General features: G+C 22.1%; 5 protein-coding genes across 5 annotated transcripts; 3 read left to right on the top strand and 2 right to left on the bottom strand.

Annotated features, from left to right (window-relative positions):
* Positions 1-553: 553 nt before the first annotated feature.
* Positions 554-3877, bottom strand: PVVCY_1404420 (conserved Plasmodium protein, unknown function; the record flags this gene model as incomplete). Its single annotated transcript, XM_008624590.1, has 1 exon — positions 554-3877. One exon carries the CDS (start codon positions 3875-3877, stop codon positions 554-556), a length of 3324 nt encoding a protein of 1107 aa, XP_008622812.1.
* A 959-nt stretch (positions 3878-4836) lies between these two features.
* On the bottom strand, positions 4837-10703 carry PVVCY_1404410 (potassium channel, putative; the record flags this gene model as incomplete). Its single annotated transcript, XM_008624591.2, has 2 exons — positions 4837-4866; positions 4965-10703. The coding sequence occupies 2 exons, from the start codon at positions 10701-10703 to the stop codon at positions 4837-4839; spliced, it is 5769 nt and encodes a 1922-aa protein (XP_008622813.2).
* A 2162-nt stretch (positions 10704-12865) lies between these two features.
* On the top strand, positions 12866-14959 carry PVVCY_1404400 (ATP-dependent RNA helicase, putative; the record flags this gene model as incomplete). The annotated part of the gene is made up of 1 exon (XM_008624592.1): positions 12866-14959. The coding sequence occupies one exon, from the start codon at positions 12866-12868 to the stop codon at positions 14957-14959; it is 2094 nt and encodes a 697-aa protein (XP_008622814.1).
* An 863-nt stretch (positions 14960-15822) lies between these two features.
* Positions 15823-16299, top strand: PVVCY_1404390 (conserved Plasmodium protein, unknown function; the record flags this gene model as incomplete). Its single annotated transcript, XM_008624593.1, has 1 exon — positions 15823-16299. The coding sequence occupies one exon, from the start codon at positions 15823-15825 to the stop codon at positions 16297-16299; it is 477 nt and encodes a 158-aa protein (XP_008622815.1).
* A 1719-nt stretch (positions 16300-18018) lies between these two features.
* Positions 18019-19452, top strand: PVVCY_1404380 (conserved Plasmodium protein, unknown function; the record flags this gene model as incomplete). Its single annotated transcript, XM_008624594.1, has 1 exon — positions 18019-19452. One exon carries the CDS (start codon positions 18019-18021, stop codon positions 19450-19452), a length of 1434 nt encoding a protein of 477 aa, XP_008622816.1.
* Between the last annotated feature and the right edge of the window lie 444 nt (positions 19453-19896).

Raw genomic sequence — 19896 nt, 5'->3', positions numbered from 1 at the left:
TTTCTAAGTTAATCGCATATTGGCTTAAGGGTTTCTCAAAAATTACACACAAGACATGTGAACAAATAATATATAGCTATAGTCTTTATCTTTATTTCAATTTGTTTTTATATCATCCACGCCAATAGTAATTACTTTAAGCACCTTTTTCATATTATGTCATAACAAAATAATTATTAATTATATAATTTTTATCATTTTAGGGAAGAACGGTGTTACACCATCATTTAATTAATATTAAAAATAGTTCAAACATGATTACAACTTTTTGAATAAAACATAAGTATTTAATTTAAAAAAAAACAACTAAAAAATACAATACATGTACATATGTATAATCCTAATAAAATAATCACATATAATTTCAATTAAATGTTTAGGGTGAATAATTAAATCAACAATTTTTTACAAATTAATGAAAAACATAAAATAAAAAATCACCATATAACTCTAAAAAAGGAATAATCAAATTGTAACATACTTATTTTTATTTATAAGTATATATGCTTTCCTATTTCAAGGTATATAAATGTTTGCTATAGGATTACCACCATTACACACTTTCAATCACAGTGTACTTTTCTCTTAAAGTGTGTATAATTTTATTAATAAATATTTTAATATTAGACTTTTTTTGAGTTGATGGGTTAGTATTAGTATGTTCATTTTCTATATTGGTATTTTTTTTTTCGTCTGTATTTTCCATTGTATTTATTAACATTTTTGAATTCTTATGATATGAAAAAATATCACTATTTCTTTTTGTGGTTATATAATTACTAATATTTTGTGTGTGATTTTTTTTTTCATAATATTTTAAATTTGGAAAAATGAAATGAAGTATTTTTACATTATTACTATTATTATATGAATCTTTCATATAATGCAGTAATGTAAAAATAAGTGAATATATAAATGAATAAATAATAGGTCTTTTATTCTTATGGACAATATTTTGAATATAGGGGAATGAGCAATTTATAGATGAAATACCATACGTATTACATATATCTAATATTTTAAATAAAGAATATAAAATTATTTTAAAACTTTTTCTATTCATATTTTTTGGTATTACTACATGAAATATGATGTCTATGTAAATACTTTTTTTTTTGTTGTTGGCCATATTTAAAAAACCGTTTTTATAGTATTTATGCTTATATTTTATATTTGAATTATTTTTATGTTGATTTTTTTTACTTATTGAATAATATTTGCTTTTTTTAAGTATTTCATGTATAGGGAATACAATTGAGCTATCTACAATATTTATTTTGTTTATTTCATCTGTTCTATTGTCGTTACTATTCACGCTGTTGCTACTTATATCATTGCTAGTGGCACCATTACTAGTAATGCAGCTACTGTCAATACTGTTACTACTAACTTCGTTACTATTAATAAAATTAGAGCTACCACTCTTTATCGCACTATTTTCTGAGTCAAACAGGTTATTTTTTTTCTTTCGAATATTACTAAAACTAGTGTGTGATGTTTTTTTTATCTTTATTTTCTTTTCATCATTTTTTTCAGATGTCTGCATTGCTAATCGAAGGTTTTTATGTCTTGTAATAATAATGTTTCCATAGGAAGTACAAAATGTTTTATCTTTTGTTAGGTAATTAATTTGATTGCATTTATCATTTATTTGAGATTCTTTTTCTATATTATTATTTTTTTTGTTTTTTGTATGAATATTCTGTGATCTAGGTTTGCTAAAATGCTTCAACAAATTTAACTGTTCTTTCATATTTGGGAATACAAAATCTGGTTTTGCTAAATTAATATTAAATAAGTTTTTATAAGTAATTTCTTCCGAATAATTATTTATATCTTCATATATATATAAAATTAAAGCATTTAATTTTTTATCTTTTATTGTTAATTTATTGGTCTGCATATTCTTATTTATAGGATTCGAAGGTTTTACTTTTAAAAATCGCATTGAATTTTCTGTTAAAATTTTGTAAGTACTACAATAATTTTTATTAAAAATGTTTTTTTGTCTATATTTTTCACTTTCAAAGTTTTTCTCAATCCCTTTTTCGAAAATAGTTGATGTTTCTTTTCCCAATTTCTGTATCTCATCTTCTTGTACATTTTTTTTTGCAAGATTAAAGTATCCATTTTCATCAAAATATTTCGAACGGGGATAAGTAATTTTGAAATTAGAATCTGTTTCCCTATCGTCCTCTATATTATTATTTATTAAAGTGCTTTTGACTGATTTATCTTTGCTAATATTTTTTAAACTAAGACTTTTCTTTCTTTTTTCTGGTTCACTAATGAGTTTATTTGATAAGTGTGTAAATGTTTTTACATATTTTTTATAGGAATGAGCATAATTTTTGTTATGTATATTTTTTAATAATTGATAAAATTTTTTTTTAAATTTATTATTATTTCTAATAGTATCAATATTACTACCGTTTTTGTGATTATATTCAAACATATGATGAATTTCTCCTAAACTAAAAATTATTGAAATATCCATTACTTTGTCAGATAAATTATTTTTAATATATAAATGGAAATAGCTATACACATTTATTTTTGTCTTAATTAATTTATATAAATAAAATAAATTAAAATAATTAAGTATATGGGCAAAATATTTTGAAGATCGTTGTATAGGATATATATCATTCTGTTTCTTGTGAATATTATTATTTTTCTCACTTTTTTTTTCTCCCTTTTCAATAGGTAAAGGGGGTAATGATAATGTGCTATTTTTATTTTCAATAATGTAAAAAATGTATAAAATATTTCTTTTATATTCTTTAAGATTAATGGACTTCATAACATTTAGTTCATGCTCTATATGTCTATTTAGAGCTTTTTTTTCTGCTATATGTTTATAAACCATATCATTAATTGCTTGTTGAAATTTTTCATTTTTTTTATTTTCATTAATAATATTTTCCATTTCATTATTATGAGTAATAGATAGTTGTTCTTTTTTTTTTATCATCATATTAATATGATTACTATACATATTATTCATATGCTTATATAAATTATATATATTTTTATAAATATCTATATATAGCACATTCTCTTCATATATATTATTTAATCTTTTACATTTTATATTCAGCCGACTAAGATATGCCCAATAGTACATATTTGTATATAAGCTTTTCAAACTGCTAATAATTTCCTTTTCTTTTAAGTCCGTATTTTGAGAGCAGTGATAATTATTAGAATTTACAGTTTGATTGATATCCATAGGTTGATAAATATAATTGTTGTTATTTGGCTTGTCTATTTTATGATAATAATTATCAATTTGCATACTACTTTGTTTTATCATAGTACTATTATTTATATTATCATTTGGTGAAATATATTTTTTGAGGTCCTTTCCCATAAAATGGGCATTACAGTTAATTTCATTTTTACTGTCATTAGTAATAATAGCGCCAAGTTTTGTACCAGAATAATTATTCCATAGTAATTTTTTTATATTAAGAGGCGTTTTTTTTATTTTTTTTCTTTCTTTTTTTATATTTACTAAAACATTTTTTGTATTGAAGTCATGACAAAGTTCAAAAATGTCTGAATGATTTTGATCCAGTTCAGAAAGAAGAAAATTCAAATACGAAAACATTACATAAGTAAAAATTACAAAGTGGTCATCCTTATAATTGATACCATTTTCTATATTTCCATTAATATTATACATGTATTTTTTTTTTTTTTCATATTTTTTTAATATTTTCCTATATATTTTGATTAAACTAAAAATCAAATCATTGTCAAAATTGTAAAAAATTAAATTTGTGTAAAAAATTTGGGTATTTTTGTTGATGTTCTTGTAAAAAGCAAGCATCCTTTTGAAAAGGGGCTTACGTAAATCGATTATCTTTGCCATGCTTTTTAATTCTTTTATTTTTTTGCTTTTATCATTTCCCCTAGTTTTATACTACTAACAAAGTTACACCATTATTTTGTGTATTCATATCTTCGTAAGGTGTATATATAAACTTATGTATTTTTAATTATTTAATTTTTTTTTTTTATAATTTTTTGCTTTTAGAAATAAAATTTCAAGCCAATTCAGACAATAATTTTTAACTTTCTTTTTAATTTGGCTTATTAGTGAACAATATATATATATATTAATAGTAATCAAATTCTAAACTTCAAAAAGGAAGGTGAAATGAATTATCTATTGTTATGACAAAACAAAAAGAAAAAAAGGGAATAAATAAAGCATAAAATAAATAAAAATATTAAAGAAATACAAAACAATAACGCATTAAAATATTTTTATTTTTTTTCACAATTTAAAAGTAGAAAGATTAACTTAAAAAATAATAATAAAACAATAATAAAATAAAAATATTCAAATAGGTCGACGAATATATGCTAAATAAATAACATTATTTATCATATAAAAATAGAGCAAAATAAAAAGAAAAAATACAATACAAAATATATGAACAAAGTATTTTAAATATTCTGTAAACACATATTTGTTTTTATTATTGTTGATTGATTAAAGAAATTTTAAACATATTTATTCTAAGACCATATCCCCAATTTTGGTACATTCCCACGTATGTACACATTTGGTGTATCTGTTTAAGCACTTTATATTTTTAGAGAATCTTTTCCAATCATGCTTACTATATGTCAAAAAAAAGGTTTACACATTTACCGTTTTATCGTACACATGGGATTTATATTTTTTGTGTGTTCTAATTTTGAATATGTTATAAGTTTTTATGTTCTTCATTTTTTAAAGTCCTATTAATGTAAATACCTTATTTCCTAATTCCTGTATCTTATCGATCTCCTTTTTATAAATAAATGGAAAAAACAAATAAGCTACACAGTGTCATAAGCAATTACATATGCCTAAAAAAAGGGGAAAGAAAATATATGAATATGAAGCAAACGTGGTGGCATTTATCTCTTTTCTGAGATATAAATTATATTTTACTATTATCTCTAACCTGATCATATTGCTCAAGCTTCATAGTTCGGGATGGACATGAAATAATAAATAATTTTCTTGATATATTATGCAATGGTGAAATATTCATATATCGAAGAATTCCAATGCATAAGTATTTTTTCTTATGAAGTAAATAAAAAAAACATCTATAGAATGGCTTTTTGTAAAAATAGGAAGGTATTGGTATTATAAGTACATGCCCTGTACTTAGTTTTAAATTTTTATGAAACATGCTAACATTTTTTGAATATTCATTTATATTAATTCCTATTAATGAATATATGACTGAATATTCAATTGCATATTTACTTATTGGTAAAGAAAATGAAACTAAATTATGCAACATTTCATCAACAAAAATATTTGCAGATACTAATTCAAAGGTGTAAATATATTCTCCACAATTTCCCCATATTTTATTCATTTTTTCATTATCGTTATAATTTTCATATGATAAATTTATACTTCCGTCTATATATTCTAAACTTTCTGAATTTTTAATTAAGCAAATTATATAAGGGTTTTTATTAACACTAAAAATATTATAATTTATTTTACTTTTTTTTTTATTCATAATTTTAAGTTCAGAATCACTATTTGATGTGTATCTGCTATTTTGTAATTCATCATGCTTATGATTATTTTCTATATTTGTATCAAAAAATATTTGCTCGTTAATATGCTTATCTTTGTACTCTTTTTTAAATATTTTTTGTATTATTTCAAAATATTTTTTTTTATTTTTAAATATGTTATTATATAATTGGTATATTATATTTTTAATAATAATAACTTCATTATCAATTCTATACGCATCTTTGTCTACAAACAAACTATGGTTCGAATTTAAAATTATTATTCTGTTGGCATAAAATATACCAGCTTTTATTAAATTTGCACTATCCATAGAGGACCCTCTAATAAATGCAGCAACATTTGAAAAATCTAAAAGATCATTTTCATAATTAAATTTAGGAACATGTATTGACAAAATTATTATGTTATATTTCATTCGATCATCATCCGATCTACAATTGTTATATTTGTTGTTTTTGGTTTTCATTGTCTTATTTTCCTTTTCGTCTTCCGCTGTTTTGTATATATTAATTTTTAAATGCTTAAGAAGCATATGGATATTATCTGGCCATCCACAAATTAGTAACAATGGCTTTTTCTTATCAGCAAAAATATCTCTATATGCTGAAACATAATTATCTACTTCATATATTCCTAGGACAAAATTATATAATATTAATTTTTTTTTTTTTGACATTATTTCCATACTAGAATTGGAATTCCTTTTATGACTTTTATTATTTTGATCTTCATTATTATCAATGCTATCTTTATCATTAATTTTATGTATGTTAATATTATGTTCAATGGATTTATCTAACTTGTTTATTTTATTACCTTCTCTACGTATACTTGATGCACTTTGTTTTGATATTATACTGTTTTGGGATTTATCAAAGTTTTTGTTTTTTTCTAGATTTTCATAATTTTTATTTGTTTGTTCATTAAGCTCCCAATCTTTACTATATTCATTTACCCCATCAGTACTGAAACTATTTCTTGCATATCGTTTTCTTCTTTCATCTATTCTTCTTTGATTATATTCTGAAACCTTTTTAGAAATCGATTTTATAGAAGAGAGTTTTATCAAATTGTCTAAGCTAGTAGTTAGTATAATACCCGAAAAAGCAAAAGTGTAATAATATCTATTTTCTTCCCCAATAATATAATCAATAGGATTTAAAAATATTTCTTTATTAATTGTTATAATACCAATAAGAAAAGCACCATGTTTTTGATATAAATATTCTGACGCAGTTTGAAATAATAACCCTCTCATACATTCAGGAAACTGAAATCTATAAATATTATATTTTAATCCTTCTAAATAATAATACATATTTAAACTTATTTTTTCTAATATATTATAATAATTTTTAGAGGATACATCTTGTGATGAATTCATACTATCCATGGTTTTTGAGAATGACAAAGTTCCTTCATTATAAATATCACTATCTTTGTTATAGTATGAATTATTAGAAGAATTACCCTTATATTGTTGGATATGATTATTGATCCCATGTGTATTACTATAATTGTTGTAAAGAAAATTATCATTGTTGTCGTATTCATTCATTTGATATACATCACCACCATTGATACTATTATTTTGCTCATTATACATATTCTCATCATTTGCACAATATATAGGATTAATATTATAATTTTTATCTCTTATGAATCTGTTTGTAGTTTCTTTTAGCATTTTATAATTTGCACGTGAGTTCGGTTTATAATTAAGCATATTAATTGCGTCACTACCTTCATTTTCAGAATGTGAAGAAGATAGTTCATTAAGATTTTTTATTTTAATACTACTCCTATTAAATTTTTTACGGTTTTTTTTTTTTAAAATATTATTATACATTAATAGTCTTAAATTGATAATATATTTTTTTAAACTTTTTACCGCTTTGGGTTTATAAAAAAAATTAATAATTAAAAAAAATAATCCTTTACAATTAATGCTTTTAGCTAGTAATGCATATTTTAGTTCTTCTATACTTATATAATTGTACACATTCATTGATTTTATTAATTCTTCATAAGTATTATTTGATAGTTGAACAGTTATAGGAATAAGAGCATTAGAAATATTATAAGTTCCAATAAATCGTAATATACATTCTTGATCATCTTTTTCTCTAATCATATGTGAATCATTAACATTAATATTCATTTCTAAGTTTAACATATTATTTTTATTAATTTGATTTTTATACTCTGAGTACATATCTGTAAATTTCCATGCCTTTGTTTTTTCTCCTGTATATTTATTTATAATATTATTGTGTAAAATATCTTCTGGTCGTATTCGTTGATTTTTATCATTACTGTTGAAATTAAAATTATTACTAGCTAAAAATATTTGTTGATTTAACAATGTATATTTTTCTGAATCTACATTATTTAATATATATAATGCTCTTGCATTAATTACAGCATCATATATAATACTTGGACAAATGAAACATTCATTACCTCCATTTATACATATTTTTATATTAGTATTTTTAATAATACTTCCATAAATATATCGATAAATAATAACAGGTAATGGGGTAAATAAAAATATGCATTCAACTGAATTTGGAAAACTATTATTTATGCCTTTACATATATATAATAATTGTGTAGGACTAACAGGACCTAAAATTAAAATATAATCATCTTCAGGTTTTGGTATTACTCCCATAATTGTTTTAGGGCTAAACATGGCTTCTTTTAATCTTTTAAGTTGAGCCCCTACAAATGTAAAACATGTTACAATTATAAACATAGTTAAACATTTGCCCGCTGGTGTGACTGGTGTATAATCACCATAACCAACTGTTGACATAGTAATGACTCCAAAATATACAAAATCTAATGGTGATATAAATTGTCTTTCAATATCTGGGGCTTCTAATATATACATAATTCCTGAAAAGGTAAATAATATAGCTAGTGATAAAATAACTATTCCAATAATAATTATTTTGACATCACTTAACCAAAAAAAACATGAACTCATTGTACTTTCTGCTCTAACTAATCTTAAAAATCGTAAAGGTCCTAATATTAAAAACCAATATGTTTGGTGATAATCAGTTTGACATAAGAAATTCATAATTAAAGAAGAAACTGGTGTTGTTATAAAATCAATTAAAGAAAAAAACGAAAAAATATATTTTAATTTATTATTTGAAAAGTATAAACCAAATAAATAATCCAACACACCACACCATTGAAAGGTGCATTCAATATATCCATATAATGGTGGTATTCTTTTCATATTCCATGCATTAATTTGATAATTTTTTGGGGGTCTTGTCATATAACCAGCAGCCCATAACCATACTATACACCATAAAACAATTCGTATTAAAATTGCAATTATCCATACAGGCTCATAAGATAAATGTTGTACAAACTGGTGCTTAATATATAATGTTAAACCTCTAAGGAATAGTAACATACTATTTGTTGTTTTTGAGGACTTCATATTATAATTAATAAAAAAGGATAATGTATTTTTTATTTTTTTAAAACCTTTTATTTTATAAAGTATACTCTTTTTTTTTCGATTCTTTAGATTGTATTTTTTACTTTTATATATATTTAAATTATCAAGGTCATCATAAATAAAAGTCTTTTTACGTGTATATCTTTTGGTATTTTTGTTACTAAACAATATTGCACTTTTATCCGCATAAAATTCTTTATCTGTTTTTCTTTTATAAGGTGGATATTTTTCTTCGCTATATGATCTACCGTTATTTTTATGTAATAAGCTATTTGTATCATCACTTGATTCAGACATTTCTGTGCTTGAAAAATTTGATTCTTCCGTATTAGTTTTAAAAATATCGGATGGGACACTATATTTATAAGGTGTGGAAAATGTTAACGGGGCGTATTTATTATGTGGAAATAATTTTAGGGATTTCATTTGATTTTTTTTTTTATCATATTTACTAGATCTATGATTTAAAAATGCTCTTAAATCGTCTATATTTTGTGAATCATCTAATATTGCCTTATTATTGTCACTTAATTTTACATTAAAGCTCAATGATCTAGTTAAATTAAAATTTCTTTTATCCCTTGATTTGTTAATACTATTTCTTATCCACATATTGCAATCATCTAAATATATATTTTCTCTTTTAGGGTTTTGAATTTTTATAGTTTTTTTGCCTTTCGTACCTTTATTTTTCACTTTTTTACCAGTATGTTGGATATTTGGATCTTCAATTATGTAGTTTTCAGCTTCATCTGCGCTTTTACTCTTTGTATTTGAGAAGTTTGTATTTAAAATATTATTTATATCTCCATGGTCATCTTTATCATTTTCTTCTTTGTTAAATATTTTCAATTTTTTTACTAATATACTTTTTTTCGTGCTATGTTTCTTATGGTCACTATTGTTTAAATTAAAAAATCCAAATGTCCTTCTTCTTTTTTTGGTTTTCCTCCTTTTTATATCGATTGAATCTTTACCATCACTATCTGATGGGCTTTCATAATAAAGTGGACTATATCGATGAGAATATTTATTTATATTGCTAGTTCTAGTAAAGATATTTTTAAGTATAAGATAAAAAAAAGGGAATTGAAGTAAAATATATGAAATTAACATACTCCCAAGCTCTAACATGAGAATATACAAAATAATGACTGGACCATAGTTTTGTGATATATCAATAGATGCATAAAGAATTAATATAACTATAAATAAACATAATAGGAATACAAATGTTTGATATATATAATTGTGTATTTTAAATAGCGTTGCCCGATTAATATATATACTTCTTTTTTTTTTATGATTCATTCCTTTTTTATTATCTTTAAAAATACTATTCGAAATAACTTTTATCTTTGAATTTTGGGAACTATATGTTATATCATCATTACTATTTTTCATTTTTTGTTTCGTTACATTTAATTTATTATAATCATTGTCATTTATTTCTTTGCCCTTTTTGTTATCAATTAGTTTAGATGTCCTAGGGGACATTATTATCTCTTTTTTAGAAGCATCATCGGTTTTAATATATTTTTCTATGCTAAAATCCTTTTCATCAGTATTGTTTTTCTCTTCTGATAATTTTCCCTTATCTATATATTTATGCTTATTTTGCACACTCCTTTTTTTCGTCCTATTCTCAATCATATTAATTTTTCAAAAAAATATTATTTCGTTATTTATCCTCTATTTAGTTCCGACAATTTTGATAAATAAATCTGTTCATATTCATCCCGAAAACATATTTCAATGAATAAATTCAATTGCAATTTTACTGCATATATGTATACAAATTCACATTTGTCTGTGAAGGCATATATATTATTATATGCAACTGTGTATTTTAATGTGAGCATAAATATGTACCTTTATTTGTGTGTATATAAAGTATATCTATTTATTATCTGGATATAAGTACATATATATAACACATACATTTATATACATTCGAAAATCCCTTTTTTGGGGATTTCAATCATTCGACACGTATAAAAAAACAATTTTTGAAAATATAATTTTCCGTTTCCTAATTAATGCATTTTTTTTTCTTTTAAAATGTTTAATTATATCTATGCTTATTTTTATATATTTATATTTTTTTTTACCCTGCCAGCTACAAAATTTTCAAATATCATTTATTATTTTTTTTTTACATAATTATATATTTTCGTATTTTAATAAAATGTATACCTTCAGTTGTGCGCTATTTTTTTAAAGTGGTGAAAAAATTTTAAGTACATTGAAAATGGGAACGGTGGCTAATAAATCCACAAGTAAATATTTTTTATTATGTTTAAAAAAAACAAAAAGAAAAAATCATAACCAAAAGTATTAGTAAATAATACTATATTTATATAAAAAAATTTAGAAAAATTCAATATTTCAATATTTCATAATTCTTTATGTGTGCAAAAATGTGATTTGTTAGTATCTAGACTAATGTAACTAGAAAATATAAATGTGTTATTTTTTTGTTTATTTATGGAGATACTGTGACACCATTTATCATATTATTGTATCTAAATTTGGAACATCTCATTTTTTTAATGAAATATTAATTTGAAAAAAATATTACAAATGCTAATAACTTAATAGGTTCAAAAAAAATGGTGAGTATTATTCATTTGCCAATTTATTTTTTAAGTTGTCTCATTTGAAATAAAAATATATAGATTTGTTGATAGAAATAAATGCATATTCAAATTAAATGGCATATAATATTCGAAAGAAGGGTAATATATCTATAAAAAAAATGGTGTGTATTTAGCAGAAAATATTTCTCACATATACCCTAAAAAATTCAATTTAAACATATAAAAATTTATTGCTACCACCTAATAATTATATTTTTTAAATACATTTTTATACATATAATACAGAATACTGATATTTTAAAGGGATAATAAATTTTCACCGGTAGGTTTGAGTGCAAACTTGAGGAATATGCCTCATTATTAATATACTAAAAAATAATCGATCCATTTTAAAGAAAAAAATACAAAAAATCGGAAAAATAACATAAAAAAATACCATTGACAATGAATAAACATGTCACTAAAAATTAACGAAATAGCAGATTGTATAACATTCTGTGTGTTTGTTTTAAGGTACCTTCATTTATAATAACTTTTTATGGAACCAAATAAAATATGTACGTGATCAATTATATTTATATAAATTTATGTAAGAAAATTATGTATTCTATAAATGGTTATCATGCTTAAGGAAAAAACAAATTATCTTTAAAATATTTAAGGAATATTTTTTTTGTGTATATATTTTTTTCAACGTCATTTTATAAAAACAATTTCTGAGTTTATTATATATAACACTGCTGCATATGTATAAATAGGCCAACGAATATATTCTTTTCCAGAATAAAAAATATATTACAAAAATTATTATAGCACATACAAGATTAATTAGTAAGGATCTTGTTACTACAGAAATCATATTGTAAGTATATACCCTGGTAATATGGTATATTATTTGTATTTTTGATAATTACAGTAACAATTTTTTTTTTCACAAATATAGCTTCAACATATGATGTTATAGGATTAGCTATTCCTTAAATGTATATATAACTTGTAAATAATTATTTGAAATTTATTTTTGTTTTTTTTTAAATATTTGTAAACGCAATGAGTTTTACATGAAAGAAGGTATATACAAATAATAGGCTACATAGAAATACCTGTGTATAAAAATAGAAAACGTATTTCTTATACGATTTTTATTTTTAATACGTTTTGTTGTACCATTTATTTGTTTTGTTAACTATTTCAGATATTATTACAAAAAAAAATATGAAAAACATATTAAAATTCAGACCAATTAATTGCCGTACAGGTGATAAATTATGTTTGCTAAAAAAATTGGTACACACAAAAAATGGGTTATCACAAATTCATTGTAAAAATAATAAAATAGGGAATGGTATAATTAGCCATCAAGAATTAAAAATTGGATATATAAAATTAATAAATAATATAAGAAATCAAAATATATGTACTGAAAATAAAGTCAAAGATGACAATAATTTAGCTAACCATTCAAATGAAACAATAAATAATACCGATACAAAATTAAATTATAATATAGACAACGATTTTGATAGAGAAGATAATGATATAAAATATAATGGCAATCAAAACTCGAATTTGTCTGATACAAATTTTGAAGGTAATGAATTTGAAAATTATAACAAATTTAATAGGTATGAAAGAAAAAATAATAAGGAAGATGGTGAAAATGGATTTATTAATAGTAGAAATGAAAGAACAAATTATCAAAAAAAAAATAATTATAATTTAAAAAATGATTATGATAATAATACAGATAATAACATGGATGATTATAATAATAGTTATACAAAAAGAGACGATCATAATAATTCGAGATATTCGAGAAATTTAAACAATTCAGATAGGTACTCAAAATTAGGAGATAATTTAAAAGATATAGAATGGAATAAAATAAAAGTAAAAATAGAAAGACAAAACTTATTTAATGTTAATGAAAATAAATTAAAAAAATTATCAAATGAAGAAATACAAAATGAGTTAAAAAATAATAATATATATGTAAATAAAGATTTAGCATTAAATAGTTTTATAACCCAATTTTCAGATTTAGACTTTCATGAATCAATATTAAATTATTTAAATGAAAATTTTAAAGAACCAACAGCTATTCAAAAAATTACATGGCCTATTGCTTTGTCAGGAAAAGATTTAATAGGTGTTGCTGAAACAGGAAGTGGAAAAACACTAGCATTTGTTTTACCATGCCTTATGCATATATTAAAACATAAACAAACGGAAATGGAACAAAATGGAGGTGAACATATCAAAAATAAGGAAGAAAAATTATCTGAGAGTAATAATAATGACAATAGTTACGATCCTGATATTGAGAAAGAATTTCAAAATGAAGATAATGAAGATCGTAAAACATATGGATTAATTTTATTACCAACACGAGAATTGTGTATGCAAGTATTAAATGAAATTAAAAAATTCGAGAATGAATTAGATTTAAAAGCTGTTGCAGTATATGGTGGTGTACCAAAGTATTTCCAAATTAATAGTATAAAAAAAGGAGCTGATATAATTGTTGCAACACCAGGAAGACTTCTTGATTATTTAGAAAATGGAATCATAAATTTATTAAGATGTATCTATGTAGTTATTGATGAAGCAGATAGATTACTTGATATGGGATTTGAAAAACAATTAAGAAAAATAATGACACAAATTAATAAAAATAAACAATTACTATTTTTAACGGCAACATGGCCTGAGCAAGTTAGAAAACTTGCATATGATTTTTGTTCATTTGATCCAGTAAAAATTCAAATTGGAAAAAGTGAATTAACAGCAAATAAAAATATAGAACAACAAGTAATAGTTAGTTCATCAATTGATTTAAAAAAAAAATTATTAGATTGGTTAAAAGATAATTATGAAAATAATAAAATTTTAATCTTTTGTGATACAAAAAGAAATTGTGATAATTTATGTAAAGAATTACGATACCATCAATATAATAGTTTATCAATACATGGAGATAAACAACAAAGAGAAAGAGATAGAATATTAAACAATTATAAAAATGATAGATGTAATATACTAGTAGCAACTGATGTAGCATCAAGGGGGTTAGATATTAAAAATATTTCGATAGTTATTAATTATGATATACCAAATACTATTGAAGATTATATTCATAGAATTGGACGAACAGGTAGAGCAGGCAATAAAGGGAAGTCCATATTATTTTTCCCTTATGATTATTATGTTCCCCAAAAACAAAGATTTGCAAAAGACTTAGTAAAATTATTAAATAAAACAAATCAGCAAGTTCCTAAAGAACTCAGAGAAATTGTAAGCACACGATGAAGAAATGTTTAAAGTAAACATTTTTATCTCGAAGAACTAAAAAGAAAAATAAGAAATAATAAGGAATATCCTTGACGTGTGGAAATAAACAATTCTTGTATAAGCACACACATATTATATATACATATTTGTGTGTACATTATTGAGACAGACCAGTTTATTACCATATTAAATCTGTGAATATATTTATTTAATTTTAAAAAATTAATCTTTTAAACAAACTCACATGAGGTGTATATGTATACACATTCATGTTCTTAAATTAATTTTTTTTACTAATTACACTATTTGTAAAATAAAGGTGTACAATATAATTAATATTTTATAATACATTTATAATTCGTTTAAAGTAATTAATTGCATGTTTATATGTGACTACAAATTTGTTAAATATTCTTATTTCTTTTAATATTAACTTATTTTTAAAGCAAATTTATTTTTAAAATATAATTAAAAGTTTGGTATTAAAAGTGAAATCTGCAACTATTAAACATAACTTAATATAAATATGTGAAAAAAAGTAGTAAGGCATTTATATTATTTAATTACACATTAGTAATGTTAATTTTAAAATATATTATACAATTGTAAGGATAAGAAAAATCCATTTAAAAAGTAGCATTGTAGTAACTATGATCTGACTTGGAGAATACAATGCTAACAAAAAAGGGAATTATTATTACCTTTTTTAATAATACCCTAAATAAAAGTGTATTATAATTTTAAAATAAAATATATATTATTTTTTTTCTTTTCTTCATTTTTGTATACTAAAAAATAATAACCAGCTAGCCAACTAACTATGCATAAGAAATATTCACAAATTGCGAATTACAATTTTTAATTTAAATAAAAGTAGAAAAATGGAAATTGATTTACAATGTCTAATTAGAGCATTAAAATTTTTTACAAAAACAGAAGATGGTGAATTAAATGAGAATGATGTTAATATAATTTTTAATAAAATTCTTTCACAAAATATGGAGCGGGAAGATATAAAAGAATTGATAAAAAATATAAAATCCTCTATATATGAAAATAATCCAAACTATATTGATGATTATATTTTAACGCCATCAATGCTGAATAGTCTTATAAATACACAACTAGCGAAATGTAATATGAATACACTATTTAAAGATTTATTTTCTTGCATTCAAAAAGATGGAGAAATAGATAAAAACAGCTTAAAAACATTTTTAAATCTATGTAATAATGATTCTTCAAATGGCTCATCATTATGTTTAGATAAATTTCATTTTAATGCAGATAATTTAAACAAGGGAATAAATTATGAGGAGTTTGTAAATATAATGAAGAAGTATTTAAAAGAAGCATAATTGTATGCTCATTCATTTTAGTGAAAAAAAGAAAATATAAGACTTAGAAAAACGAATTGGAAACTAAGTATAGCTTTATTTTATTATACAAAATATAAATATTTATTTTTATGTTTTTATATTTGTTCGTTTGATTTATAGAAATATATGTAAATATATTTGTGTGGGCATAAATATTATGTTATATTCGTTTTCTTATATTTTTATATATCTTTATACTTGATCATTTGTCTATTATTATTTTGAAATATTATGAAATTTTTTGTTATAAAAAAGCCAACGAAATAATCGATGAAAAATTATAAAAATAATTTTTAATTAATAATAAGTTTGAAAGAGAAATAAAAAATGATATAATAAAATGCTTGTTTTTTACATTTGAAATGAGCATAATATAAAGAAAAATAAAAATATGATTAATCGCAGTACTTTCCCTATGTACCTTTTATTATATATAGCATCATGAGTATTCCGCATTAATATATTTTTAGGGCATATTCTAAATCTTTTAGAAAAAATAATTAAAAAAGCAGCATAATAACATAGAAAAAAATATAATTTTAATAATAAATAGATAAATAATATTTTTATTCGTTTTTTTGATTTATTTAGGGCCGTTTTTTTTAGTGTTCACATTTTTTATAGTATTTATTTGTCCCGCTTTATTTTACATATTATTATATATTTTATAATTCCCTATTTTTTTATATTCATTATTAATATTGGAAATAGTAAGCAGTATATTTTTCGTATTATTTGTTAATATAATTCTAAGAAATGTATTCCTAAATTTACCCGTATTCTAAACCCGGTATTGTATTATATACGAATAGGAAAGAAAAGGGAATATGCACCTGATATTTATATTATATATTTCCAACTATTTATTCTTTTTTTAAATTAAAGAAAATTTTTATATTATTTAAAACACAAATATTAGTTTAATTTAATCTATTCTTTTATTTGCATGTTTTACTCTATTTATTTATATACACTAATAAAATATTTCCTTACTTATTATTTTACTCTGTTAATTTTCAAAATATTAATTTTTTATGTTTTTTATAAAATTAAAAATTTTTTAATATTAATAAAAGCTATTCATTTTTTACTTTTTTATTATTAAATTATAATATACCATTTTTCTTATTATTTTTTAAATTATTATTTAATTTTATTTTTATTATTTAACAGTTTTAAAGATAACAAAGTTTTATTACTTATTTATTATTATAAGATTATTTCGCTAGTATAGAACAAAATTTAGCTAGAAACTTTTATTTTTTATTTATTTATATAAACTAAAATAAATAAAGTTACATTAAGAATACTAGAAAGTGAATTTACAAAAATTGTAGAAGAAACATTTGACTTTAATATTTTACGTTTTAGAAAAATTAATAAATAAATTAAAATTTTAGTGGGATTAAGAGCTAGGATAGTTTTTCAAAAAAAAAAATTATTATTACGAGCAAATAATAAATGTGTTATTATTATTGAATTCTAATACCATACAATTAATATATAAATGTATGGGTATTTATGAATATTATTAAAAAGATGTATTTATTTTATATCTAATATAATATTTTATTAAATTTACTATTAAAAGTATAGTATTATAAATATTTAATACTATTTGAAATTTCAAATATTAACCATAATTATAGAGCCATTTTATTTTTCTATGCCCAATTTTTATTCACACTATTTTTTAAAATGGCGGTTATAAAATATGTAATTACTCTATTCATTTTTTCAACCACTTTTCTAAATGCTTTGAAAGAAGAAACACAACAAACAGAAAGTAAAGGATTCCAATTCTCTCATTATGTAAAGGAAAAAGTTATAAATATGATTGCAAAACAAAAAGGATATGACACAAATGGATGGGTAAATTTATCAAATGCAAACCATGACATAAATAATTTAAGTTTTCGAATCGACACAAATGGGGATCTTATATGTAATAGTGATAATCACGCTGTTGAAATTTCAATAACAGATGAAAAAATATTAAAACAAACCGCAGATGCAATATTTAGTGAATTATCTATCGTTCCTAGAATTGCAGGAAATTCTGCTAGTATAACTAAAATACCTATAAAGAGACCTAAAAATGGTTCGAATAATTTTTTTTCAAATCAAAATGCTAAAAATAATTTACCATTAAATTCTGAAGCCTATTTAGTTTGTACTAAAAAAAATGCAAATGTTATGTTAATACCAAAACACGCTGAAAAAGTTGAATTTATACCAGGCCCTTGGTTAGTTAGAGCAAGTGTTAATATTTATAAAGATCCCCTTAAACCTTTTGGAAGAGCATTTCGTATAACTGTAGTAGATGGAGTAAATGTATTAGCAAATAAACAAAACTCATTTATTTGGTTTATGCCATTAAAATCATTCTCTGAAGTATATCATTTTCATTTGGCTGCAAAAGATAGTAAAAATGGAACTTATTGTAATCTTGAAAGAAGTGTAGATAACAAAGTTATTAAGTTACATTGCCCAAGCTGGGGTACCCACTATAAACTTATGAATTTAAATATTATACTTGGTTCTTTGAAATTAGGAATGACAATGATGCATAATGCTGCAACACCATACTTGAGAAAAATATATGCCAATAATAAAGAGCTTAAGTTACATCACCTTTTAAATCAAAATGCAAATCCTAATTTAAATTCCTATGATAATAATATATATCTAAAAGATGATGAAAATCCAGATCATGTTAATTCGTTTGAACTAAATAGTGTGGATGATCTTCATAATGATATTAATGATAGTATAAATAAAACAGAGATTATGAACCATGCTTTAAATGTAATAGTTTTTGGTATATTAGCAATATCAAATTCTATATATATGGCCAAAGAAGTAATTCAACTAATGAACAAATTAAAAGAAATTGATATCGAATTTGAAAACGCTCGTCCATTTTATGAATGGACTATTACACAAACAGAAAATAATTATCAACCAGATATGGCCCTTGAGACGAAAAAAAAAATATATTTCCCTGAATTAAATTCTTTAAATAATTCTCCTCGAAAAGATGAAACTATTAAAAAATTCCAGGATGTAAAAAATAATAATAATAAACCTACTAATGAAAAGAAACTAGAACGTATAATTATATCCAATTAATATTTTTCATATAAATTAAATAAATATATTAAAATTGTTACATGCGTATTATTGACATTTGATATTTATATATACTATATATATCTGATTTACATATTTTTTATGTTTTCGTTTTTTACAAAGAATATATACATATATCCTTTATTCGAATGTACATTTTTTGCATATTTATATTTTTAATTTGTAATAGTTTTTATAATAAAAATAATAATTGACATTTATATTAGCAACTTTATTTGCATGCCCTTTTTATAATCATATGATCATTTTCTACATTTTTCATTTAAATAACAATTTTTAATTAACTCCTCTTAGTCTTTGAAAAATAAAAGTAATACCATACTTTTCCAAATTTACAACAAATTGTAATATATTCTTTTTGGATATTTATTACTGATTATATAAAATATACAAATATGAAGGATGCCTACTACTTCCTTTTGA

This window comes from Plasmodium vinckei (assembly GCF_900681995.1).
Source record: "Plasmodium vinckei vinckei genome assembly, chromosome: PVVCY_14".
Lineage (NCBI taxonomy): Eukaryota > Apicomplexa > Aconoidasida > Haemosporida > Plasmodiidae > Plasmodium > Plasmodium vinckei.
Note: the sequence above shows the minus strand (reverse complement) of the source record. Positions and strands in the feature narration are given on the sequence as shown.